General features: G+C 42.0%; 1 protein-coding gene across 2 annotated transcripts in view; it reads right to left on the reverse strand.

The window, feature by feature from the left end:
- LOC124170799 (acyl-CoA Delta-9 desaturase-like) overlaps nucleotides 1–22,701 on the reverse strand; it is a 73,524-nt gene extending 50,823 nt beyond the window's left edge. The window contains exons 1-4 of one of the 2 annotated variants that reach the window (XM_046549764.1): nucleotides 22,567–22,701; nucleotides 5,991–6,186; nucleotides 5,344–5,474; nucleotides 2,578–2,783 (exon numbers count right to left, since the gene is read on the reverse strand). In XM_046549764.1, coding sequence (XP_046405720.1) covers nucleotides 2,578–2,783; nucleotides 5,344–5,474; nucleotides 5,991–6,186; nucleotides 22,567–22,686 — 653 coding nt within the window. In that variant the 5' untranslated portion in view covers nucleotides 22,687–22,701. Of the gene's footprint in view, nucleotides 1–2,577; nucleotides 2,784–5,343; nucleotides 5,475–5,990; nucleotides 6,187–17,441; nucleotides 17,516–22,566 lie in introns of those variants that run through there. The other variant, XM_046549765.1, reaches the window with a different exon arrangement.
- Nucleotides 22,702–23,332: the final 631 nt, after the last annotated feature.

Genomic DNA, 23,332 nt, shown 5'->3' on the forward strand with positions numbered 1-23,332 from the left:
AAACATCTCTTGTGATTTCAATTTTTATCTAAATGAGCTCCATACTTTTTTCTTAAGTATACCTACCGACGAAGACGGGGCTGTTATAAAACAAGAATGAATACATACAGAGGCAAGTTTGCATGATGAACTAGAATTGACATCAGAAAATGGATTAAATAGATTGTACCTACCACATTTTACGCCAGAAGTGTTACTTCGCCACTTAAAATGATTAAAACTAATGCCATTCTTGTTGACGGAATCAATAAGAAAATTCTAAAAATTATAATACCAATTGCTGTGCCCTTGATACTAGACATATTCAACTGCTCGTTAAATTACTCAACTTCCCCGACTCTCTGAAAGTCTGTACAAATTCAGCCGATTCATAAAATTTCTCAACCAAAAGTAACGTCAGATTTTTGGCAAATTGCACTTCAAAGTAGACTTTCAAAACCACTTGAGCAATTTGTACATGATGCCACCGTGGAGCACCTCACTAGAAACGGTCTATTAGATTAATATCAGTCAGGATTCAGAAAGGGGCATAGTACTCAGTCTGCACTTTTAAAAGTTACAGACGATATTAGACTTTCAATTGAGCAAAAAAATATAATCTAGTGGGTTATATTAGACTTTACTAAAGCTTCCGATTCGGTGAATCACAACATACTTATACAGCATTTGAATCATGTTGGGCTTTCAAATTCAGCCATGCTTTGGTTCAAGTCATACCTCTGTGAAAGGAAACAAGCCATTAGAGGACCGAAAGGCGAGCTAACAAACTATTGTCCTGTAACCAAAGGAGTGCCAAAGGGGTCAATCCTTGGACCCCATCTGTTTTCTATTTATGACAGTGATCTTCCTAAAGTTATCTTAAGATGTAAATACCACATGTACGCCGATAATCTTCAGACATTGACTGTTACCCTTCTGATGTCATTGAAGCCATTACTAAGGTGAATGATGATATTCGAAATATATGTAAGTGGTCAATGGAAAACTGCGTACAACTAAATCCCAGCAAGATCAAAAGTATCATCATTGGTAGTAACATTTATGTTTATAGAATTATCCTTGATGCCCTGCCAAAGATAAATGTAAAAGGTGTCCAAATTGATTAGTCTAATAGTGTAACTAACTTAGGAGTTACAATAAATAAAACCTTATCATGGAATGAACACATAAAATCCATTTCGCATAGGGTCTGTATGGCTCTATATCAGTTATAGAAATGTAGACACATTATACTCGTCCCTCTTCGCCAAAAAATACGTGATACCCTTATTACGCATGGAAAAACTCTTTACATACCACATTATCGAACATCTGCGTACGCTAGGTCTTTTCACCTCTTCGAAGTATGGAATCAATGGTTAGACGATGTAAAAAAATCTAAAAATGCAAGTCAACTCTAAAAGAAATGCAATGAAATATTGCTATTTGTGAATGAAATGTTGTAAGTTAATTGAATACTGTGCTACAGTTAACAAAATCAGAGGGTTTCAAGTGTATTCATACGTTCTCCTGGCTGATAAATATATATATTTTTGTTATTTTTTGTCATGCATTAAGTCGCATTCTGTGACATAAATGTCTCATGTAAACTTTCATATTGAATGTAATATTTTTGACTCTATTGTATTTATAATCATGAATGTTCCCAAGGGGCACATTTGCCCCGGAATATTAAATTTCATTTTTTATTCTCTTCCAAGTAGGCTACCTCGCTCCTCAGGCCTGCTCGGAGGAGAGTAATTTTTGTTTTTCACATGAATTACCATGGTAAAAATTCCCCGGCACTGGGAATCAAACGACGGACCTTCCGAACCGCTGCGGAGACCACTACGCCATCCAGGTTCCTAGATTCCCGTGGCAAATTGATCGTTGCTCACCGTGCTCGATGTTAGGCCTGTGCGGTCCATCGAGGATGACAACGCAAAGCAATAAGCACTTTCAAGAAGACAACACCCAAACGTGAGCGCCCATTCTAGCATTAAAGCAGAGCTTAAACATTTACTCTCGAAATGAAGGGACCGGGATGGCGCAACGGTCTGCGCAGTGCCCCCAGAAGCCAACAGTCCGTGGTTCCACTCCCGATTCAAGGGAATTCTTTTCGCTGGGGGATTGCATAGAGGAGCCAGTCCGCCCCCGCCGAAGCATGATTTTTTTCACTTTTGATGATGATGCACATCGGTCGCATTTTAATCGGTTTTCATAAATATCCACAACGTGACAATGAGTGGTGAGCGATCCAATTGTTTCCCATATGTAATATTAAAAATCTTGGGAAATATTATTCAAAGTTGCGAATTTGATAGTTTGCATAATTACAAGTATTAATTTCGTTCAACAGCCTTAATTATTTCTCCGCGAAACCCGGATAGTTTAGCGACGCGAGTTTAGTGAGCCCATGAAAGTGCGCGATGGGCGACAAAACGTCTAGAGGCACAAATCTTAAAATCCTCGATTGTAATGTTTGTGTTCTCCCTCATTGGGATCAATGTGAATTTCGCCGCCGTCCACGCGGGAGGCTGGAAATGTGGGACACTTGTTATATTCGAGAGGAATGGGCAGAGCATGGAGTTGGGTTACTTGGTATGGAATGCCAGCAGGGGGTCATCCACGATGTCGGACATGTCGACTTGTTTGCCCTTGGCGATGACGCTCGGGTGCTTCCGTTGCATCAGCCATCCGACGTGCGCGAAGAAAAAGCCACGCTGAGCGTTGTGTGGGTCGGCGTCCGTCTCGCTGAATTTGTGATGCACCCGATGGTCCCGCACCCACTCGTACACCGAGTTCTGAGAATACACAGAATGGCATTGACTTAAACAATGCGAAAAAGCTGCACACTCGGCTTTTTTCACCTGTGGAGACAGAAACAATAATATGTGCAATGCAGAGGGGTCGCCCGCGAACGCGTCACATCAACGACGGGTCAAAAGGTCAAGCTATCGCGTCTCTCAAAGGCGTTGTCCTTTTCCCGATGCCCAAGGAGAGGAGGCGATTGCTATGACGTCCCATTGCAATCTCGATTACGATCATCCGACAACCGTGACGCGAGACATCGCTGAGATAGTAGTTTGAGTATAACTCGATATTATGACACTTCGGAGCGGAATAATTTATTTCGTCAGCATATTAGTTCTTGCCCCATAATTGCCTTGAGAAGGAGAAAAAAACGATAGGTTTGGAAACATTGGTATTTTGCCACATTGTAACATAGGCAATAACCTATATTCAACCTTCGATATACAGGAAGAGCGTAAGTAAACAGCTATAATTATGTTTTGGGTCGTAAGCAATTTTTAAGCGCTGCATCTTCCAAAGAAATAAACAACAATCGAATTTCATTAATTTACATTTGAGTTCCAACGCCAATCTTCATGGATGAACTATACCTTCATGAACAAATAGTACCTACTGGACTGGAATATGCGATCCATTCTTGTCAAAATCGTCTGGTTGGTGGCTACAAGGATTTTCAGTGTCAAAAAAGATTATGACGTCATTTGATACACGAATATTTCAAGAGATGATTGTGCAGTGGGGCTGTGCAGTCACCCATGACACATTAAATGGGTTTACAAAAGTATTCACTCGCGTCGCTGACGGCCAGAGAGATCCAAATTTCACGGAGAAATAATTTATAACAAGTGGTGATAATGCAAATTTATACTCGTGATCATGTGCATGAGGGGAATTTTTTTTGGGGAGCAGGAGAAGCCAGCACCCCCCCACTTAAATGATAATTTTTCCCTAAAACAAGTTCGAAACCTATACATTCAAGTACAACGAAAAAAGTTAAAAGTTAAAATAAATTTTAGCCTTAAATAGTACTTGTAATTCTGTTAGCAGAAGCTAATTTAAATAAATTTTCGAGCGGAGGGGCCTCCCGTTTCACTGGGGGTATCCCCGGGCAGATTGATAGCCCCCTCAGCATAAAACTCTGCCCATGATTATGTGATAAACCAAGTTCATAATTTTTCTTTGTTATCCCTCGGGATTGCAAATATTATGTAGTAAACATTGAGAATGAATGCATCGGTCTGGACTTATCGCCGTGCAGCGGGCATTTTTGAAAAAATCGGAACAGGTGCTTTATTTGGAAACAGGAATGAAGCTTGTACGGGAGGGAGCGAGTCCTCCTCGATGGAGTCCCATTGATTTGGTACTTGTGCACTCACCGCGACGCTTGGCTCTGTTGGTTTTTGACACTTGGCGATTCAAACCGTTGATCATACCTCGGGATCCGTTCTGTCGACCAGCCACGGCCTACTCCCTTCGCTTTTTTCATCGCATTCCTTTGCTCACATTCCGCTTCATTGCCTTTTGCTTGGACACACTTGCGTGAATGCCTTTCCAATTTTCAGCTTCAGGTACCACTAACGGTTATGCCAAAGGGACAACATAAGATGAATCATGAGTCCTTCTCTTGGAAGCTTGAGTTTTGTCTCCGCTGTGGGCGCATTTAAATTGCTTTTCAAAAATGTGCGCTTCACAGCGATGAGGTGAGAGCGATCCATTTATATTCAATTTTTACTCTCTTTTCAATCGTGAGGAATAGCATTGAAAAGTTATGAATTTGATAGGTCACATCATCAGGAGTATTTCTCCTAGTCATAGTTTATTTCTCCGTGAAATTCGGATGGCTGTGCCCATCAGCGACGCTATTAGTGCCTTTTGTAAACCTATTTAAAAGCGCGGTGGGTGACAACGCGTGTAGAGGTCGACCGGAGGAACCATTTTTGCAATATTCGCGATTATATCAATGGGGAGTTTTTCAACAGGGAACCAGGCACCGTATTGTGCGCGAAAGAAATTATATTAAGGATGTAGGCTCGTGACTGCTCAATTTAAAACAAAAAATTGCATTTGCTATTATGGTGAATTTTTCCACCATACACGACATCCATTGGCGTTAAAAAGCAAAATAAGGGTACTGAAGAAATCAATAACTTAGTCCTTATTTATGTCCACTATTTTTTGCTACTTGAGCCAAGCATTGACCCATATTCATGCGACTATAATTACAGTATTCATTTACTAATACTTTAAATAGTATTCCTGTGACGAGACGAAATTTAATTTTTACCGTGATTCATAATATGATATGATGTCATGATTTTTTTCCAGATTAAACTATACATTCCATCATTAGTGTACATCTTTTCTAAAGGCGGTAAAGTATTGCTTTAAGGTACTTATTTCGACTTTAAAAGGTAATTTCCAGACAAGGGACCTCGGGAAGCCTATTTTTCGTGGCCATAAGTCGATGTAGGACAATTGCTAGATCATTTTCTCATGGAATCGATATGCATCAATTGGTTCCCTTGGTGCTGCTCAAAGTGTGAGTCGTACCTGGCCAGCCATGGTGTAGAAGAGCAGGAGCAGCGCCTGAAGAGGCCGCCTCGCCTTGTAGGAGCGGTGAGCCCACAAGCGGTGAGCGCCCGCCGTCACGCCCAGACCAGAGGCGACGCCCAGCGCCAAGCCTGAGGACGATACCAACCAACCCAGCGGTCACTCATCCCAAGTCGCCACATTTCACAGAGTTAGGAATGGTATGCTTTTCATTTTAAATTCGTTGCTCTGAGGAAAGTGACGATGATCACCTTAGACTTAAAAGTTCAGCATACATTAGACCATATACACCAGGAAAATTAAGCCTTTTATCCATTTGTAATCTATTGTTTGAATGACAATGTAAGTTTGTGAAAGTGAAATGAAATAGCGCTAATCCTAATGATGCTCTTTCCAGTGAGCTCTCTTTGCTCTGAAGGAGCTCTTTGATGGAGCTGAGCTTGAAAAGTGGGGTCAAATTGAAAAATGGCGAAAAATGGGAGATCGTTCAATACATTAAAGTGCTACAGGTATATTTGTTGGTTAAGCTATCTTAAGCAAAACCGATATACACATATAAAAATCAGATATTGTTTTCTAATACTTAAAAGTATAATAACCCTCTTCAAGCATTCACGCTCGATGCAAAAGTCACCATGAAAACTTACCCCATATGAATGTCTGAATTCTGAAGTTCCAGAATAAAATCCAGAGAGCGTATACGGCAAGAAGATGGAAGAAAGTAATGCCGATAACATTTCCCCATATGATTCTGTGTGGATGCGTCTTATGTACGTTGTTACTCTCGCCTGACGACGTCTTTTGAACGTTGTTGTTCTCCTTATCATGTTCTTCCATTTTTTTCTGAAAAGAAAATCGAATAAAAATTGGAATCCATGAATATACTGCTGGCTGCTATGCGTTTAACGTAAAGAGATAAACTTGCCGTAGGCATCAGTAAAAATACGCATATTAGTTGGTTACTAGGACATTGTTGAGACAGATGTGGAATGAAGAATAGACGCACGCATAAAAAGTAAATGCACGTGAAATAAGTTATAAACTATCATTTAATTTTTCGATCTCACTGATCATAATTAGGGATGAAGGCGAGGAACGGCGGAAATGAAGAATTGACCCCCGAAGTCTTAAAAAAATACATCCACCAAGGAAAAATTCAACAGAAAACTGACATTTGACCATAGGTGCTTTATTTACCCTTTCTAACCCAGAGCAGCTTCTGGGAGGTGTCAAATATGAAAATTTTTCATTTAGAAAACTTGAAAATTTTGCACTAAATCATAAATATCGTGGCATCTAAATATTTCGCCATTACAATTTACACCTCAAAATAATGCTTAGTTGAGATATTTGCTTAATAGAGCAGAAAAGTTATGCATTTTTTAAGTTACTTAGAAGCAACACTGGGTTACAGTGGGTTAATTAGAATGTTTACATGCGTTGAAAAAATAGTTATATTCTTTACTACCCATTATTTTTTCACTATAAATTCATAGCGTAGTTCGGGAGGGAAGATCAACATGTTTATGAAGGAGGAATACGGGTCACCGAGGTTTTTTCCATCGGAACATTTGAAAATGAAAGGTTACAATTCATTCAATCGGGACATATGGCAATTTGAGCAGTGCTATTTCTCGTATGAACACGGATATTTAATTATTATCAGCGGGGGAAGGAGATGCAATTAAAATTTTAGTGAAGAGTGCATAATCTCGTTATTTTATTCTGAGAAAGGTGTAATGCTACAGCAGAAGAAATACCACCATCAGGAAGAATTAAATTTCCAAGCACTAAAAATATAATAGTCCTTTAGCCATGTTTGCTTGTAATTGCGGCAATTTAAACGACACTAAGTTGTAAGTATATCGTGACTAGCCACGGTGATAACTTTGCGGAGTCACCCGCAACGCACAAATAGTGCGAAAAATCCACAGAGAAAAAAAATCATCCGCCTTGAGCGGGAGTCGAACCCGGATCCTTCAATTTCTGGTCGAGTGCTCTAGCCAGTTAGGGAATTACATATTTATTTCAACCTTCAAGCAGCAAAGTACAATTCTCCACAACAAACAATGAAAATCTTTCTTCTGACACAAATCAGTGTCCAGTGGTTAAAAGTTTCCTGAAGCAGGCTCCTCTCCCGCCAGTGACGACGACAACCGCGCCATCCTCCTTAAGTGCTTTGCGGAAGAGGGAAGCGAGAAACTGGCGCACCTCGGCTGGCGCTCCATGCACCGAAATGCTATGATTGAAACAGAGGAGTCTTTTACCCACTGCCTTATGTTTTAATTTCAAATAAATTTATTGTGGTATTAATGAAGAAAGAATCACATTCTTAAAATTTGGAAAGAGCTTAAAATTTAATATGATCAAGTTTTCATTCGTGATGGAACCACCACCAAAGACATCCCAGGTACGATAAATCTCTCTTCTAGCTGCCCATACTCCCCCACCATTGTCACAGCCGTGGATATAGTGAGGAGCGGAGTCAACCCGACCGCATGTGACGCAAGCAGAAGAATCGGCCAGCCTCATTCTCGACATCACCTCGCGCGTTGGGAGGAGGCGAGCAATAGTGTCGAAAATGGCGGTCGCCGCCCCCGCGTCCCCTCGGCACAGTGGCGCCGACTCCATGGGGCCTGAGGGGGCCCGAGCCCCCCCAATAATTCGTTATGGGTGTGAGGAAAAACGTGTCAGGCTTGTCGATTTTCCCCGGAGTGTCCAGATATCGAGATTAGAGTTATCAGGGTTCTAACTTTGATCATATGACTCTTATAAAGTGCATAATAGAGTTACAATTCACTACTTATAAAATTTCCTGGGAAAAGATCCCCGGTTTGGGCCCCCTCAATATTTTTTGTGAGTCGGCGTGCCTGCCTCGGCACGCAGCCCAGTTCCTACATGGGTTAGTGATTGAAGAGGGAGGATACTTCTCCCTCTCGATGAGCCTCCGGTAAATAGACTTTACTGTAAAACATTTCTCCGGTTCGCAGGCATTGTTATTTTACGGCATTCCTGAATGCATCTCCTAAACGGTTTACTTTGAAAACTGGCTTTCGACCACGCGGAGTGGAGAAGACCCAACCCCCCCTAAAATTTTTGTCGATGCTTTACGCTGGCTTTTAAAGGAATATTTGTTACGTTCAAACCACCACTTGTCGGAGGGTTGTAAAGCTGTAACCTTGGAGCCTTTTTCAAATAACCATACCAGAAGAAAGAATTAATATCGCTAGTCATGTTGCATGTGCTTCTTTTGGCAAAGGGCATACATGAGCGAGAACCAACTTTTTGGAAATATTACCTGATCGAGGAGGTGGGCCCGAGCGGTGAGAGGGAGGGAGGGGAGCTTGTAAGGACCTGAACCCCCCGATACCGCGCCCCTTACTTCCCCCACTTCTTCTCAAGAGACTGTTTCACATCGGAACCCCACCATAATCCTAGAATTTTTTTCAGGTGGGGTGCCTAATTCCCACACGTTAGAGGCTATATCACCCTTTAGAACTCTCAAGTTTGATTTATTTTTATTCACTTCTAAACCACCGGGAGCATAGGATTGAATTAGCCAAGAGAAGTTCGCTTGGATGTCCAATGAATAAAGTCAAATCGTCAGCGTATATAATGTTTGATTAAGTAATTCCTTGTCTAGCTAGGCCAACTCCGGCAGCTTCAAGTGCCCTTGTAAGTGGGTCCATTGCGACGGCAAAATGGGGCCATAGATAGAGGACATCCTTGCCTGACAGTTTTCCAACCTACCCTTATGCAGGCTTTTGCTTCATTGTTTGAGGCTTCAGGCTTTGAACAGCCCGAAGAAGATGAGGATTTTAGCCATTTTTTAAAAACATATACAATATATTCAATACGAATATAATCAAATGCTTTCGTAAAATCTACCGGTATAATTGCCAAAAAATCTTCGGGAGGAGGTGACGGGGGGACGGAGGACCGCGTACTGCGTTACAAATACTAATGTGGATTCCAGAGACTCCGTAAAACGAAATTTTAATGTACGCGTAAAAATTTTATAGTCTGCATTCAATAATGCAATAGGCATGAAATCATTTAAGGACTGAGGCCGATTTACCTTTGGTAAGAGAGAGATGACTGCGGTGCATTGACTTGAAGCCAGTGCCTCGCCTTGGCAGAAAATCTGGTTAAAAATAGCTAATAAAATCGGGGTTAGAAGATCACCACACATGGTGTAAAATTCGTAAGATATACCATCTGACCCTGGGGCCTTACCTTTAGGGAGGAGGCGAAAAATTTCCACCACCTCCAATCCTCTTATCTCACCAGCTAGCAAGTCACCGTCTTGTGACGAGAGGGTGGGTAGATTACGAAACGGAGGAAGATCATCTTCCTTCCAGACCCCGTATCGGTCGAATGTACTCTGAAAATGGCGTGAAGCTGTATCAAGGAGATCACCATCAGCGCATTCTGCCGGCGGTTAAGTGGTCGACATGTCTTTGCGGAGTCTAATCACCCTCCGAAGCTCAGAGAGTGTGAAAGGGTCCCACGTGCCAATTCTCTCTGCCACCGACTTGGAGCATAGCACTTCATTTCATGCATTAAAATTGTGTTTTTCAAAAGGGCTCTCTCCTCATAAAAATTTTTAGGACGAGGATGGCGATTTAGTAATTCTCTTAAGGCGGTTCAATAGAACACGATTGTGTGATCCACATCCCTCCGCCACTCATATGTTGGGCGTCGTATAAAGGATTTAATCTTTGGTTTAAAAGTAATTTCCCACCAGGTTATAGCATCGGTGCCCGGACGACGCGTGGATAAAGATCCGCCACTCATCGTCAGACAGCGCAACAAAAATCCTCGTCTTGAAAGGGCCTAGTGTCCATCCTCCACATGGTTGTTTCAGAGCGGTGGGAGTGAAGGGTGGAAGGTAGAGGGAGGTCAAGGAAGAGGGCACAATGATCGGAAAGAGAAATCGGTATAATATGAGTGGTGTAAGGGATTTGTTTAAGTAATCGGGAGAGGAATATAAAGTCAATGCGTGTTCTAGAATTTGGAACAACACGCGTGAAAGGGGCGGGGTGCAAAGTACTGCGAAAAACAGCGTCAGTTGACAAAAGGGCATCGATTAGAAAAGATAAGGCTCGGCTCGGTCGGTGCAAAATTCTTGGGATTTTATTGGATTCCGAGTCCTCCCTTCTATATGTTGCATTGAAATCTCCAACCAAAATTGCTTTCCCAGTGAAAGAAGACACGTAATGTAAAACAGTTTCCGAATTAAATGTTTCCCTTTCTACTATTTCTCTCACTCGGCGGCGCATATATGTTGATAATATTGATTTCGCCATAAATGGTTAGGCTGTTTATCCTACCGGAGGCGTGAAATCGTACATTAGAGACTGGGATGCCTTTCTTCACGAGTATAGTGGTGCCCGTACGCGACCCTCCGCAATTTGTAAAGGCTCGATAGAGAGAATGAGGCCAAATTATTCCCTCTGTTGTTTCTTGAAGGCAGACGACATATGCCCCGCAATTTCTAAATAATGCCAAAAATAGGTTAATGTCAAGCGGGCTAGAAGACCCGGCGATATTTAAAGATAATAAGACCGCGTGTAATATTTCTAACCCTGCCGCGTGAACGGCGGTGAAATATACAAGAATTGCCATGAGAAAAAATTCCCCTGGACCGGGAATGGAACCACGGAAAGCCAAAGGTCCGTGGTTCGATTCCAGGTCAGGGGAATTTTTTCTCATGGCAATTCTTGCATAATAAGATCATAATTAAGGCATTAGGATAGGGCTTAACTTGAGTCTCTTCTCTTGGATCCTCCACCGTGGCTCTTCCTCCTACGTCCACCCCTTTGTTCACCAGGCCGGCTCCTACTTTGAGACCCCCGGACTGACATGACCGGTTGCCAGTCGTCGTCCTTGGCGTCTAAATGGCTGGAATGGTTGTCGGATGACTCTCCGTCTTCGTCGCTCCCTGATTCTGGAAGCGATGAGGTGAAGGTGCCGGGGATTACCTCCACGAGGGGAGGGAAGGGAGAGTGTTTCAGGGGAAAATTTTGACTCGGGGAGGGACCCAGCAATCAGCGTTGATGTTTCTTTGACGTCGCAGGCAGGAGGTTTTGGAGTGATATGTGCGAGGGCCTCGGGCGGTAAAAACTCCGTGTCCATTGCCGCAGACATATCCCCTGATTCCCCGATTGCCCTGTCGTCTTCAACAGTCACAACAGCTCTCGTTTCGTCTATCTTTCCCTGCTTTGGCTTCGCCTCCTCTCGCTTTCGCTGATTTCCCATCACCACTGCGACCTTCACTTCGGGATTCTCCACGTCCTCGGTGCTTCCGGCGATGAAAGTGTCAACTGCAGTTCTCTCAGTCTTCCCTTTTTTCTTTCCCTTTTCTCTTCTCCACTGGAATGGCGGAGTGGTTTTTCTTGATGGCCAAGGGTATTTAGTAGAGTTGGGAAGGGGGATGATGGCGGGGGCAGTGGCCATCTACATCTACACAATACCCTGCGAGCCACCTCTAGGGTGTTTGGCAGGGGATCGATCCGCGACAGGTCCGCGGATGCTAGGGGAGGTTCCGGGGTATATTCCTCCTTGGGAAATCTGCTACTCAGGGGCGGTCGCGCACTGCGTGGTTCCTTCGAGTCCGAGAAGAGTGAGATACGGCCTCGCTCTATTCGACTGTTCTCCTGAGGTCGCCTGGGCGTAGCACCTCTGAGCGTAATTACGTGGACACAAACGTCTTTCGTGTCCCTCCTCTCTACAACGGGCGCAGGTTATTCGTTGTCCGTCATAAATAATTATGGCCCTATTTCCTGCAAAATTTACATAGCTAGGTATATTTTTCTTAGCCATCATTCGGGCAATTCTCGTGCCGGTTAATACGCCGAACAATTGATCACATGAACACTTATCATTTGACATTCTTATAACTTTCCCATAGCGGGGTAAATGATCACAGATGTCTTCTTTACTAACCTCAGGTGGAAGACGTGAAATTTTCACATTCGCTGGGGAGCCTGACGTCCTTTCTAAAATTATGTATCCCCTTTTCGTTTCCTCAGACGGAAAGGGGTGACGTTTCGGGTGTTTCTCGATAATTGTTTCCACAAGGCTTTCATTCGTGAGCTGGACGAAGATGTCCTTCCGGTTCAAGTAAACTAGATGGCAATGACATCCTCTGCCGCGAGGCCCAACAATCGAATAAACGAGTGGACCTCGAGCGGCGTTTAGTTTTTCACTTCTTCTTCTAATTGAATCAGTAAGGTATTAATCCTTTGCACCGCCATTTTAGGTGAACAGGAAGATCAATACTAAAGGGATATGGGGATATAGGGGTCAGGGGTCACCTAGTTCTCGGAACCACGGGCCATCACAAAACACTAAATAAACACCGACGGAACCGCTAAAAAGATAAATTAACGGCCGCCTAGTGGCCGAAAACTGAGGAAGACAACTAGAAAACTGCCTCTCCACCTATGCAAGATTTCACTTCACACACAGGTACGAAAGAGAGAAAAACAGGGGACTTTATCGTCCCAACTCAAGGCTAGGAGAGGCTTCTCTTGCCGGCAAAAATTCAGCCTTGAGGCTCAGTCGCAGCGATCGAGAAGACGTCCGCTCAGTTAAGCTCCCAAGGCGTTATTCTTCCCGGTGGATAAATGCGGAAATGGAGTGGTCAGGATTCCAATTCCGGTAAAGGTGGATGATTTTTTCTCTGTGGAGTTTTCGCACGATAATACGTTCAGCGAATGAAATATTAATTGCAAGGAAGAGGCTAAAATTCGTTCCCCTTAAAATGTGTCGTTCCCCAAAGGTTAAATGTGTCGAATTTCACCACCATTCCCCCCCCCTACCCCCACCCCCCTCAGCTCTCCTTCATTCCTTACCGACAGCCTTTTTCCTCACTCCGAGGAAGGTCCTCACTCCGAAAAGTTTTGAGCTAAATGAAAATCCTCGGGGGGCCAGGGGAGGGAACTGCTGTTTAGGGATTCTTTTATTTCTTACCTGACCAAACTAAATGTGTGAAATTGATGCGCCCGTGGCCTAGTCTTGGGTGAGCTCTACTCTCACCTATCCAAACCAACTGATGGCTTGAATCCCTAAGTGCATCTGTGATAAAGGTATTCGAAAGGCAAGTGTAGCAGCCATGCTATAGCGAGGGATGGAAGACGTCGTATGAGACTCCCGGCGTACCCCGGAAAGTGGCTAACTCTGCTCCGAGCGTTTGCACCGCGTCGGGCGGTTGGACATTCACGCACTAAACTTGATAAAAGAGGCGGGACGGCAAATTGGGGCAGGATTTTTCATTTGAAATTTTAAGTTGACACTTTGTTTTACAGTGTGGTACAAAACAGTTTGTGAAGCAAAGTGAAAAACATAAAGTTTTCCTCTACACTATCGTAAAAACACGTGAAAAATATGATATTTTATTTGTTTCAATAAAAGTAAGAAAAGTTATCGTTATAATTAAAACTTTCGCTGAAACGGATTCCAAAAATATTTATTTTTACTAAGAAATGATTAAAATTTAGATATTTTAAAGCATAACGCCACAGTAGCAAAAAACTTCAGTCAATTTAAAAAAAAATGGGAAAAATTATTTGAGATCATTTTATATTAAATTGACGAACGTCTCCTGTTTTAAAAAAATACTTAGAAATAAAATTATTTCAGAATTTTGGTCACTGATTATTCTATAACTTGAAAATATAATCGTTTTTTCCTAATTTAATATAATTTTTTGGCCAGCTTTTTTCGATTCTAGCCCACTGTTCGTCGTCCACGGCACGTCGCCGTTCTCGAATCGCGTCGTTGACGGCACGGCGCCCATTTGGTCCGGCGATGCGCCACCTTCGGCGTGAAATAAAGACAATGTTACATTGAGTCCGTTTTCAGACGAAACGCCTTTTCGTCGGTAGCCATTCACGTGAAATTCAGGCGGCTTTCAGACGAGACCACTTTCTGCAACGCAGTGTGCCGTGCGGTGAACGGCGGCCGACGGAAAATCGTTTCGTGTGAAAGTGGTCTTACGATTGAATCATGTGCATATACAGTAATTCTTCGACATACGAGCAAGATGCTTTCCAATTCGAACTTTATCAATTAGCATAGGTTTATCAACGTACGAACAGTCTTATGACTTTGTTCGTATAAACCTACGCTATGCATCGAAAGGTGTGGTTTTTCTGCAGAATGAAACACTGCATTACAATTTTTAATTAACTTGCGCCCGCCCAGTTTATCCATGGTCTGGCAGCACTGGTATGTCGAGCAGTTTATTGTTGAGGTTATAATAACTATGACAGTGAAGCATGCGAATAACTTATCAATTTCAGTAATAATTTAAGCTACATCACAGAATACAGAATATATTGTGAATTGACTCACAAGTTACAACAAATTAACGGATGATGTCACCAGAAGTTGAGGGAGTTTCGCTATTGATCCTGATGATATGCAGTATGCATATTGTGATTCCAAGCATATTCTGCGCGGCACTTCAAAATCAACATCGACCACTACTGTTTCAAGTCAACGTCTGTTCATGGCAACACTTCTGCCAAAAAAGAATACATTAGACCCATATAGAGTAAAATGTTGAATGTTGAATTAAAACCTGGAAAAAGAACCAGTGGCTGCCTGATGTAATGTAACATATTGTTCGATCATGCATTCTTTAGCAAAGAGTTATTTAAATTTTTTGCTTGGCATATAAAATCAAGGAGACGATCTTGAGTTTTTTTACAGAGCTTTCTTGCGAATTTATATCTTAAGTGAAATTAATGTCATTCACTTCCTTGAGGTTGTTTATTTAAATTTGCCATTAATTGTCACACTAAAATGAAAAAAAGTCAGCACGGAGTTATCCGCCAATATACGCGAGTTAATAATTAAAAATATAGGTTGTCTAATGCCGCCACAAAGGAAGCGTTCAGGAATGCATTCACGAATTTTCAATGAAAACACAAACGCAGGGCAGTTGCGGGATAATTCAAAAGAATTTTGGTCTTATGTTCGGGAAGTTCAAAGTAAACGATCTACCGCATGTTCCCTGAGAAACGATAATGGAGAAGTGTTGACAAACAGTTCCGATAAGGCTAATTTATTTAATTCCTACTTCAAGGGCGTGTTCACAGAGCCTTCTGAGAACTCCTCCGAGACAGTTGACAATCTCTGCATACGAAAGATGCCGCCTATCGACATTAGTACGCACGCAATAGAAAATATATTTAAATCGCTCAGTCCTAATAAATCACCTGGTCCAGACGCGTACATAGAGAACTAGCCTCAGAAATTGCCCCCTTCTTGCAGTTAATACTCAGTAAATCCATGACGCAACACGAAGTACCTAATGACTGGAAAATTGCTAATGTAACGCCAATATTCAAAAGTGGAGACAAGGAACAGCCATCTAATTACAGACCGGTATCTTTAACGTCCATCTCATGCAAAGTCCTTGAACACATCGTAGTCAGCTCGATAATGAAACACCTGGACGCGCAAATCTTGTTAATGAGAAATCAACATGGATTCAGGAAAAGTAGATCATACGAACCCCAGTTAGCGCTTTTCGCCCACGATATTTTAGTCTCCGGAGAAGACCACATTCCAGTAGACGCGATTTTTTTATTTCAAAAAAGCATTTGGTAAAGTACCCCACGGCAAATTAATAATGAAACTGAAATGTGGTGGTCAAGATGAAAATGACATTTCCTGGATAAGAGAACTTTTGAGCGATCGCGTGCAAAGAGTAGTATTAGATGGTGCAGTCTCCAACGAGGTTAGTCACTTCTGGCGGCCCTTAGGGTAGTGTCATAGGCCCACTCCTATTCCTTCTTTATATAAACGACATTGGCGAAGTAGTACACAGTAAGTTACGATTATTTGCAGACGACGCTGTAGTTTACAGAGAAATTCGTTCCAGCAAAGATATTGATGAACTAACGAATGACCTTGCTGCTATCCAAGCTTGGTGCGACGCTTGGCAGTTAGAATTAAATTTGAAAAAATGCGTCGTAATGGATTTCTGGAAGAAGAACAACTCCCTACAACGTAGCTATATAATTCGGGGTACCCAATTAGAGACTGTTGAATCCGTGAAATATCTAGGAGTTAGACTCAATAATGATATATCGTGGAATAAACAAATTCGGGAAATAACGGGTCAACCTAATCGTAAAATGTGTTTTGTTAAAAGAATATTAGGAAAGTGCGACGACAAAGTGAGAGAAATTAGCTACTTTTCCCTCGTTAGACCTCATTCAGAATACGCTGCCAGTGTTTGGGACCCTCATGAAAAAGGCTTAATAACAGAGCTAGAACGCGTACAAAGTATAGATGCCAGGTACGTGAAAGGTCGTTACGATAGTCTTGTTAGTGTAACTGACCTCTTATATAAACTCGGATGGGAATCTCTGTCGGACCGTAGATTGAAAAATAGACTAAACCTTTTAGATAAATTCAAGAGCAGTGTCTTTTCTGACGAAGTTAGCCATATCTTACGGACGCCAACATACTACGGAAGATCAGATCATGAAAATAAAATAAGAGAGATAGACTGTTGAACAGACAGATTCAGAATGTCTTTTTTTTCCACGTTCAATAAGAGATTATAACGACAGCGATAAAACTCGTCAATAGATTAGATGACCTGTAGTGTAGCCTACTAACCAATGCAAAATTTAATGCATGTTTCTTAATTTTGTTATTATTTCTAACAGCATATGGTAGTGTAATTTGTTAGTATGTGTGACGTTTTTTGGACCGTGTGGTGTGCATTTGGGAGTCCAATTGCATGCTGCATGCTTGTGTTTGGTCATCCCCTTCCAAACACCCTAGAGGTGGCTCGCAGGGTACTCTGTGTATGTAGATGTTTGCAAGCGGTGCTGAGAGGAGATTGAATGGGCGTTCTTGCAACGATTTGATGGCTAATCCACCCTCGCCAATATTTGCTCCATGGCTAGCTTTTGTCCCATTCAATGGATCGACTAATCAGCGTACAATTGGGTCAAACGGGTTTGAGCCCGAGCCAAGGCAGCCTTTCTGCACTCATTAAAGAAGGCAATGCCACCACAAATTCAATGTCCATCAAATGAAAGGCCACGCACGGCAACCTTGAAGCTCACCTTTCCTCCAATGCTGAGCGACCCCTTGGCTGCCTCCAATTCTGCTCGCCTCGAAATGCCATCTCAGGCTGCGAATAAACAAGGGCAATTTTCGCCTTCTGTGCATGCCATCCGAATGGAATTGGAATAATCCGGGATCAAGTGTTGCGTCTGGTTGACTGATTACGACTACCGCGTCAATTATTATGTAGTTTATTTCTATTGAAAATTTATTTCGATTAAATTCAATGCTAAGTGCTGAGAAGAGTGGGAGAAAAGAGAAGTACTCTAAAAACCTTAAGCAGAAGACAACTTAGTTGGCCAAATTATGAGACATGATTGCCTGATGAAAACAATCGGAGAAAGACAGGTGGAAGGGAAGAAGGGCAATTAAAAATATCCTAATGAAAATAAAACTTTTTACGCGGAATAAACAATCAAGTATACATTTCTAGGCCAAAATTTACATATATATTGAGGTAAGATATTTACAAGGGGCTATTATTTTAAAAAGTAGTCAATTTACCACAAATACAGCTTCCAGTAGGAAAAATAGCGTTGACATACGAAGATCGACATTTTGTGTGGTATGCGGGTTGCATGCACTATTTATTTCATGATCACTCTGACGCATCTCAAAAACATACAATTTTTTATATAAATTTTTAATTTCGCAAAAAAATATGGTTAGTGATAGTTTGGTGGGGTCAAGATTCAGCCACGTATATTGGACGCCAGCCATGCTCAAGCGCGACCCTTTTCCAAGCCCTTTCTCGGGCTCGCAGAGATAATCCGGGTTCACGGGAGACGGCTGTACCAACAGGAGCCCACCCCTGCCGATATGACATGTCGTAGTATAGTTTTTACTCTTCCAATTCCAATACTTAGAGGTAAATGAATGCACTAATCACAAATGAAAATCACAAATCATATTCCTCGCGGTTGAGCGATTAAATCCGTCTTTTGATCGAGGTTCTACGATCAGAAATAAGGATTTTACGAAAAGTGATCAAATTTACGGCGATTGTCTCCAGAGAATTGGCAACTGCAAATATATTTTTTTCCGAGAATAACTGACATAGGGAGCAGTGGGGAGGTAGTTCTCCTCCCCTCACTCCCCTCTTCGCTGCTTTTGATTTTAACGAAAAATAATGTCTTGTAAGTACTTCATAAATTAAGGTAAAAATTAATGAAATGACGATTGGATTATTTCGAAGGAAAAAAATTGAAATATTTTTTCAATACAAGAAGAGAAGTTAAAACTATGGACGGCCATGATCTTGAGCTACGTTTCTCGTGATAAGAAATTAAAAAGGTTCGACAATTGCTTGAGCCATTAACAATTATAAAATGGTTTATTGAATAAACACCGCGTTTAACTCGTCATTTTCTCTTCTTAAACTATCATGCCGATATCAGAACGCCATCCCGAGTTGAGTTCGAGCAACAATGGCGGGTTTTTCTTGACATGATTCGTGGGTGGGGTTGGATCCTGCGTGCGTGTGAAGGGATGGACAGCCACGTGGTCGACATTCGCTCATCGGCGGGCCATCAACTCAATACTACTTTTTTTAAGGGTTAATAATAATCATTTTTAAATTACGTGTGTGACGGAATAATTTGCACACAAAGCGAAGACAAAGGCACTTTCAGCCCAGTTGGCGGAATTATTTTGCTCGTTGGCTCGTTAATATTCCCTTCGATGAAAGAGAAGGCTCGTTTGTGAAGCAAAAATATTTGTAGATGATGCACTATGAGAATAGTAAAATATTTCGTACGGGTATTCATGATACCTTTGAATAGCGTTTCTTCTGTTTCTGCTTCCCTTCCAGTCGCCGTTCATGCTTCCTCCCACAAAGCTCTGTTTGACCAATGCTATAAAGTGGGAATATTAGCCTCCCTCCCCCCGTCTACCACCCCCCTAGAACTGAAGGACTGGGAACAGGCATGCATATGGGCTTTCCGTGCGTTTTCTGGTCCAGGAATCAACCGCGCCCATTAGAAAGAACAACCAATCCCCGTCCACCGTTTTTCCTCCCTCCATCTTAGCCCTCTGCCTTGCACCCTTCCTTATGCCCTTTCCTCACTTTCCCTCCTCTTCTCACTTGAGAAAGATGGGCTGCGTCCCATCGAAAATTTGTAAAAACAACCTTTCCCCGTAAGTTCCTCACTTTTATTTTATTTTTCGTTTTTCTGTCAATTTCTAAGTTTTCTTGTGTGCCCACCCCAGGGCAAGAAGAAGTTCCTTTACATTATTTATATATATATTTAATCCAATAAAATAGCCGTATAATGTAAAGAGACGTGGAATATACTGAGGATATGCGTGTCTAAAGCATGGTCTCTCTTATAGGTAGCTGTCAGCCATCCAAGCCTACGGAGACGGAGATAAGAGATCATTCGTTTTTCCTAAAATCACTGAAGTAAAATTTGTATATTGACATCGTAAAATAATAAGTAACAGAAATCCAAATAGCATATTCTGGGACCACACTGTTCCTATCACCCCACGGTAGAAGATAGCGATGCAATTTTCTCTTAAAATGGAGGTGACGTGGATAAACTGAAAATTCAATTTTCAAAATTTTTGTATACGTAGTGTTGCTTCAAATAAACGTTATATCGCGGGGATTGCATTCTCGGGAACCCTGTATTTAAGACTGGTTATAAAACATGTGTTTCCCAAAGGTTCTCCCAAACTAATTATTTTCACCCAGGTTATTTATGTTCCAAAATATTTAATACCCGATGACATTGCGTTGGTTCTATAAATTCTCATTCGACATCGTTATTTAATAATTGTAGAGATACATAAGATAACAAATTGATTACTGCAAATTCACATGTTTAACGGTGATTTGAATCACTTCCAGCATGTATATCAAGTGTTACTTGGTTATTTGGAGAGAGTAATTGGCAAATAAGGTTATTTGTTCCAGTCGACGGAGGACGGCGGGAATTGTAGGATGGAATCCGCTGAAACAATAGGAACGGGAGGGATTACTTAAGGAGACTCATCACTCACGTTCGATGTGTCTTCGTTCGCGACCTATCGCAGAGAATTCTCTCTTTCATCTCAAAGCTTTCGGAGCATAATGTCAGTCCACTTAAAATTCGCATTTATCGCAAATTTCATTTTTTCCTTTGTATTTTCTCACGCGTGAAATTTTCTGCAATTGAGATACAGTCAAATGCTAGCAACAGTGCTATATGCAAACAAAAAATGAAGATTGCAATTGCAGTAAAAACCGCTTATAACCACTGAACCGCGGTTTCCGGTCTTACTTTGTGATGTTCCGGTGTCATGACATTATTATCATTATTTCACAACAGCTTTACGACTAGTGGGTAACGTAAAGGCGAAAAATTCCCTACGTACCAGTCGATACGTAGCCAAAGTGAAACGCCAAGCGATCGACGCGGCCAGCAACGTAATCTTGTGTCACCATGTCCCCGAATATTATCCCAATCACTATTTTCATGGCTTTCCATTATAAATTCAATCCTCACGCGTAAAAATCAGCAATGATTCAAGCAAGCATAACTCTCCATAAGATATCATCATAAACACGGCTCTGTGGTTGTCGTCTTCGAATGCGTAACTTGACACGAAAATAGAATAATAGCGACAGCGCTTTTGTAAAAATTTATTGACGACGAAACTTACGGCCCACAAAATCGATCATTATTTCTTTGGAGCTCGAGCTGAAGATCGGAAGAGTGAGCTGTATAATCACGGAATATACACGCGCCAACACTTTCCCCGTTCTCACCACCGCGGCAATGAAAGTACCTTTGAATTCATACGGGCTTCGACTATTTTTAGTTTACCTAATGCTTGGTTTCATCTCAAATGTAAGTAATCGCTAATCGGCAATAGAACAGGTAGTGGAAATGATTCTAGAAAGGCGTAAAATGTCGTGCGAAACTAAAATATATATCAGATTATTTAAGTTACACGCGATAGAGTAGATCTAGGACGATAGCTTAAACCATGAAATACCATTTTTAAATTGTATTATTCAAATAAATTTAGGTAATAATTTGGGTTTATTGATATATTCTTTGTTTCCCAAGAATTTTCCCGTGATTACGCGGGTTGCCGATAACGCTGGAATGTACTCGATCCCCCGAGACGACCTGCGTTATAAACGGATTTTCCTCGAGTAATATGCCATGAAAAAGATTAAATCCGCGATGCGTCCATTTAATGTCTTGTCCGAAGGAAGGAAGGAAGCGCCTCTCACAGAATACTCAAGCTCAGTCTCAGTATGTCTATGAAAACCAGCGGCTAGAGCTAGGGTTTTGAATCCAGGCCTTCTGAGCAGACAGCTAGTAGGTACTCACGACACCCAACTGACTCATTTGTAGGTCATTGGCTAACCCCCTGAACAAAATTACCCAAGTGCACGAAATGTGCGCTTTTCGGCAGTTAAGAGAACCAAGGTAGCTTTAATCACCATTATTCGATTCCATTCGTCAGCGAAACGAAACATTTGGGTGCAAAATGATACGAATTATTGCTACCTGCAGGATTTTTTCGGATCGCATCACAGCGAAGGCTCTTTCATATGCGCAGTCATTTTATGACCAATTGGAAACAAATCTATTTTTTATTTGAAATTACCCGAACGGCTCTTATTTATTTCAATTTTCTCATTTTGGAAGTATTTACTTTTTACAGTGATTAGGCTGTGAACACAAAATTAATATTTTCAGTTTCATGAAATGTGGTCAAACGATCGATGAGATAGGTTCCGCAAAATGCTCTCGGCAGCTATGCAGTTCCTGACCCGGTGACGATCCCGAGAACATTTTACGGTGTCTATTCTCCGGGAGAGCACTTCATCTTTCTTCGATGAGATAGGTGTCTCGCGCATCCGCGACCAGGCCAGCCGTTTCTTCCGCAGATGGCGGTCATGATTGCGGCGACAACTGATTCAATTCAAATTTACGGCGCTGGAAGGAAACTTCTCCCTTCCCTTTCATTTGATTCGATTCCGAAAATGTTTCAGAGTTTCTTTTGTACGGATTACATTTTTTTAAACGTTCGATTCGACATATAATCCCTGGTTCGCACAATAGTGGTAAAAACTAATTATAAACTATGAAATGAGCGGTAATTAAAGGAGGGAGTATTACTTACCGATTCGTAGGCGGCGTGATTCGTTGAATGGCATCGAGTGCGGAGCGATGGGAAATGGTGAGGAAGTGCTGAGGCGAACACACGCGGTGACGCCCAACCGCCCTGCCCTCCCAAAGGCATCGTATTCTGCCGAGCAAGGATCTCGTGTGTCGGCGTCGGAGAATTTAGTGCGGAGCTTGCGTTCGGACGCCTTCCGCCGCTGTTCCAGGCCTCTGCAAAATCCTTGCCTTCCTCCCGTCCTTACCTGCCTTTCCTCGGCCTTCTCAAATGATAAACATGTCATGAAGAGTACACTTGTTGGCAAATGACGAAAAGGGTCGTTCGATAGCGCCTTGCCAGTAAGTAAAAAAAGGTCTCCCCGCTCTTAGTAAGTAAGGGCGGGGAGAGCAGTGGCGCCGGTAGAAAAAATTGTCAGGATTGTGCATGGCTGCAGCCCCAGGGGCGTTGTGTTGCCAGGTGTGGCGATTTATTGACAATTCCATCACTCTCTCTTGATGCTGGATTGGTGACTCACCAATCAGGTAATTTTTTCGGCGGTTACTTTTTGGTAGTTCGAGATTTATCTATAGCCCTAAGCTTTTGAAAACCACCAATCTAAGGAAGGCGAATCTATGCGCGAATGTGAACACCAAGAAGTACTGTTCGGAAGTAGGAAAGCCGAATCGCTATTGGACGACGAATCGTCTGACGAATTGATCACGCCAAAACTTTTCTGTCGTACCAACCAAGGGCATTTAAGCATCGATAATAATAGTAAAATAAGACA

Source organism: Ischnura elegans, chromosome X (assembly GCF_921293095.1).
Source record: "Ischnura elegans chromosome X, ioIscEleg1.1, whole genome shotgun sequence".
Lineage (NCBI taxonomy): Eukaryota > Metazoa > Arthropoda > Insecta > Odonata > Coenagrionidae > Ischnura > Ischnura elegans.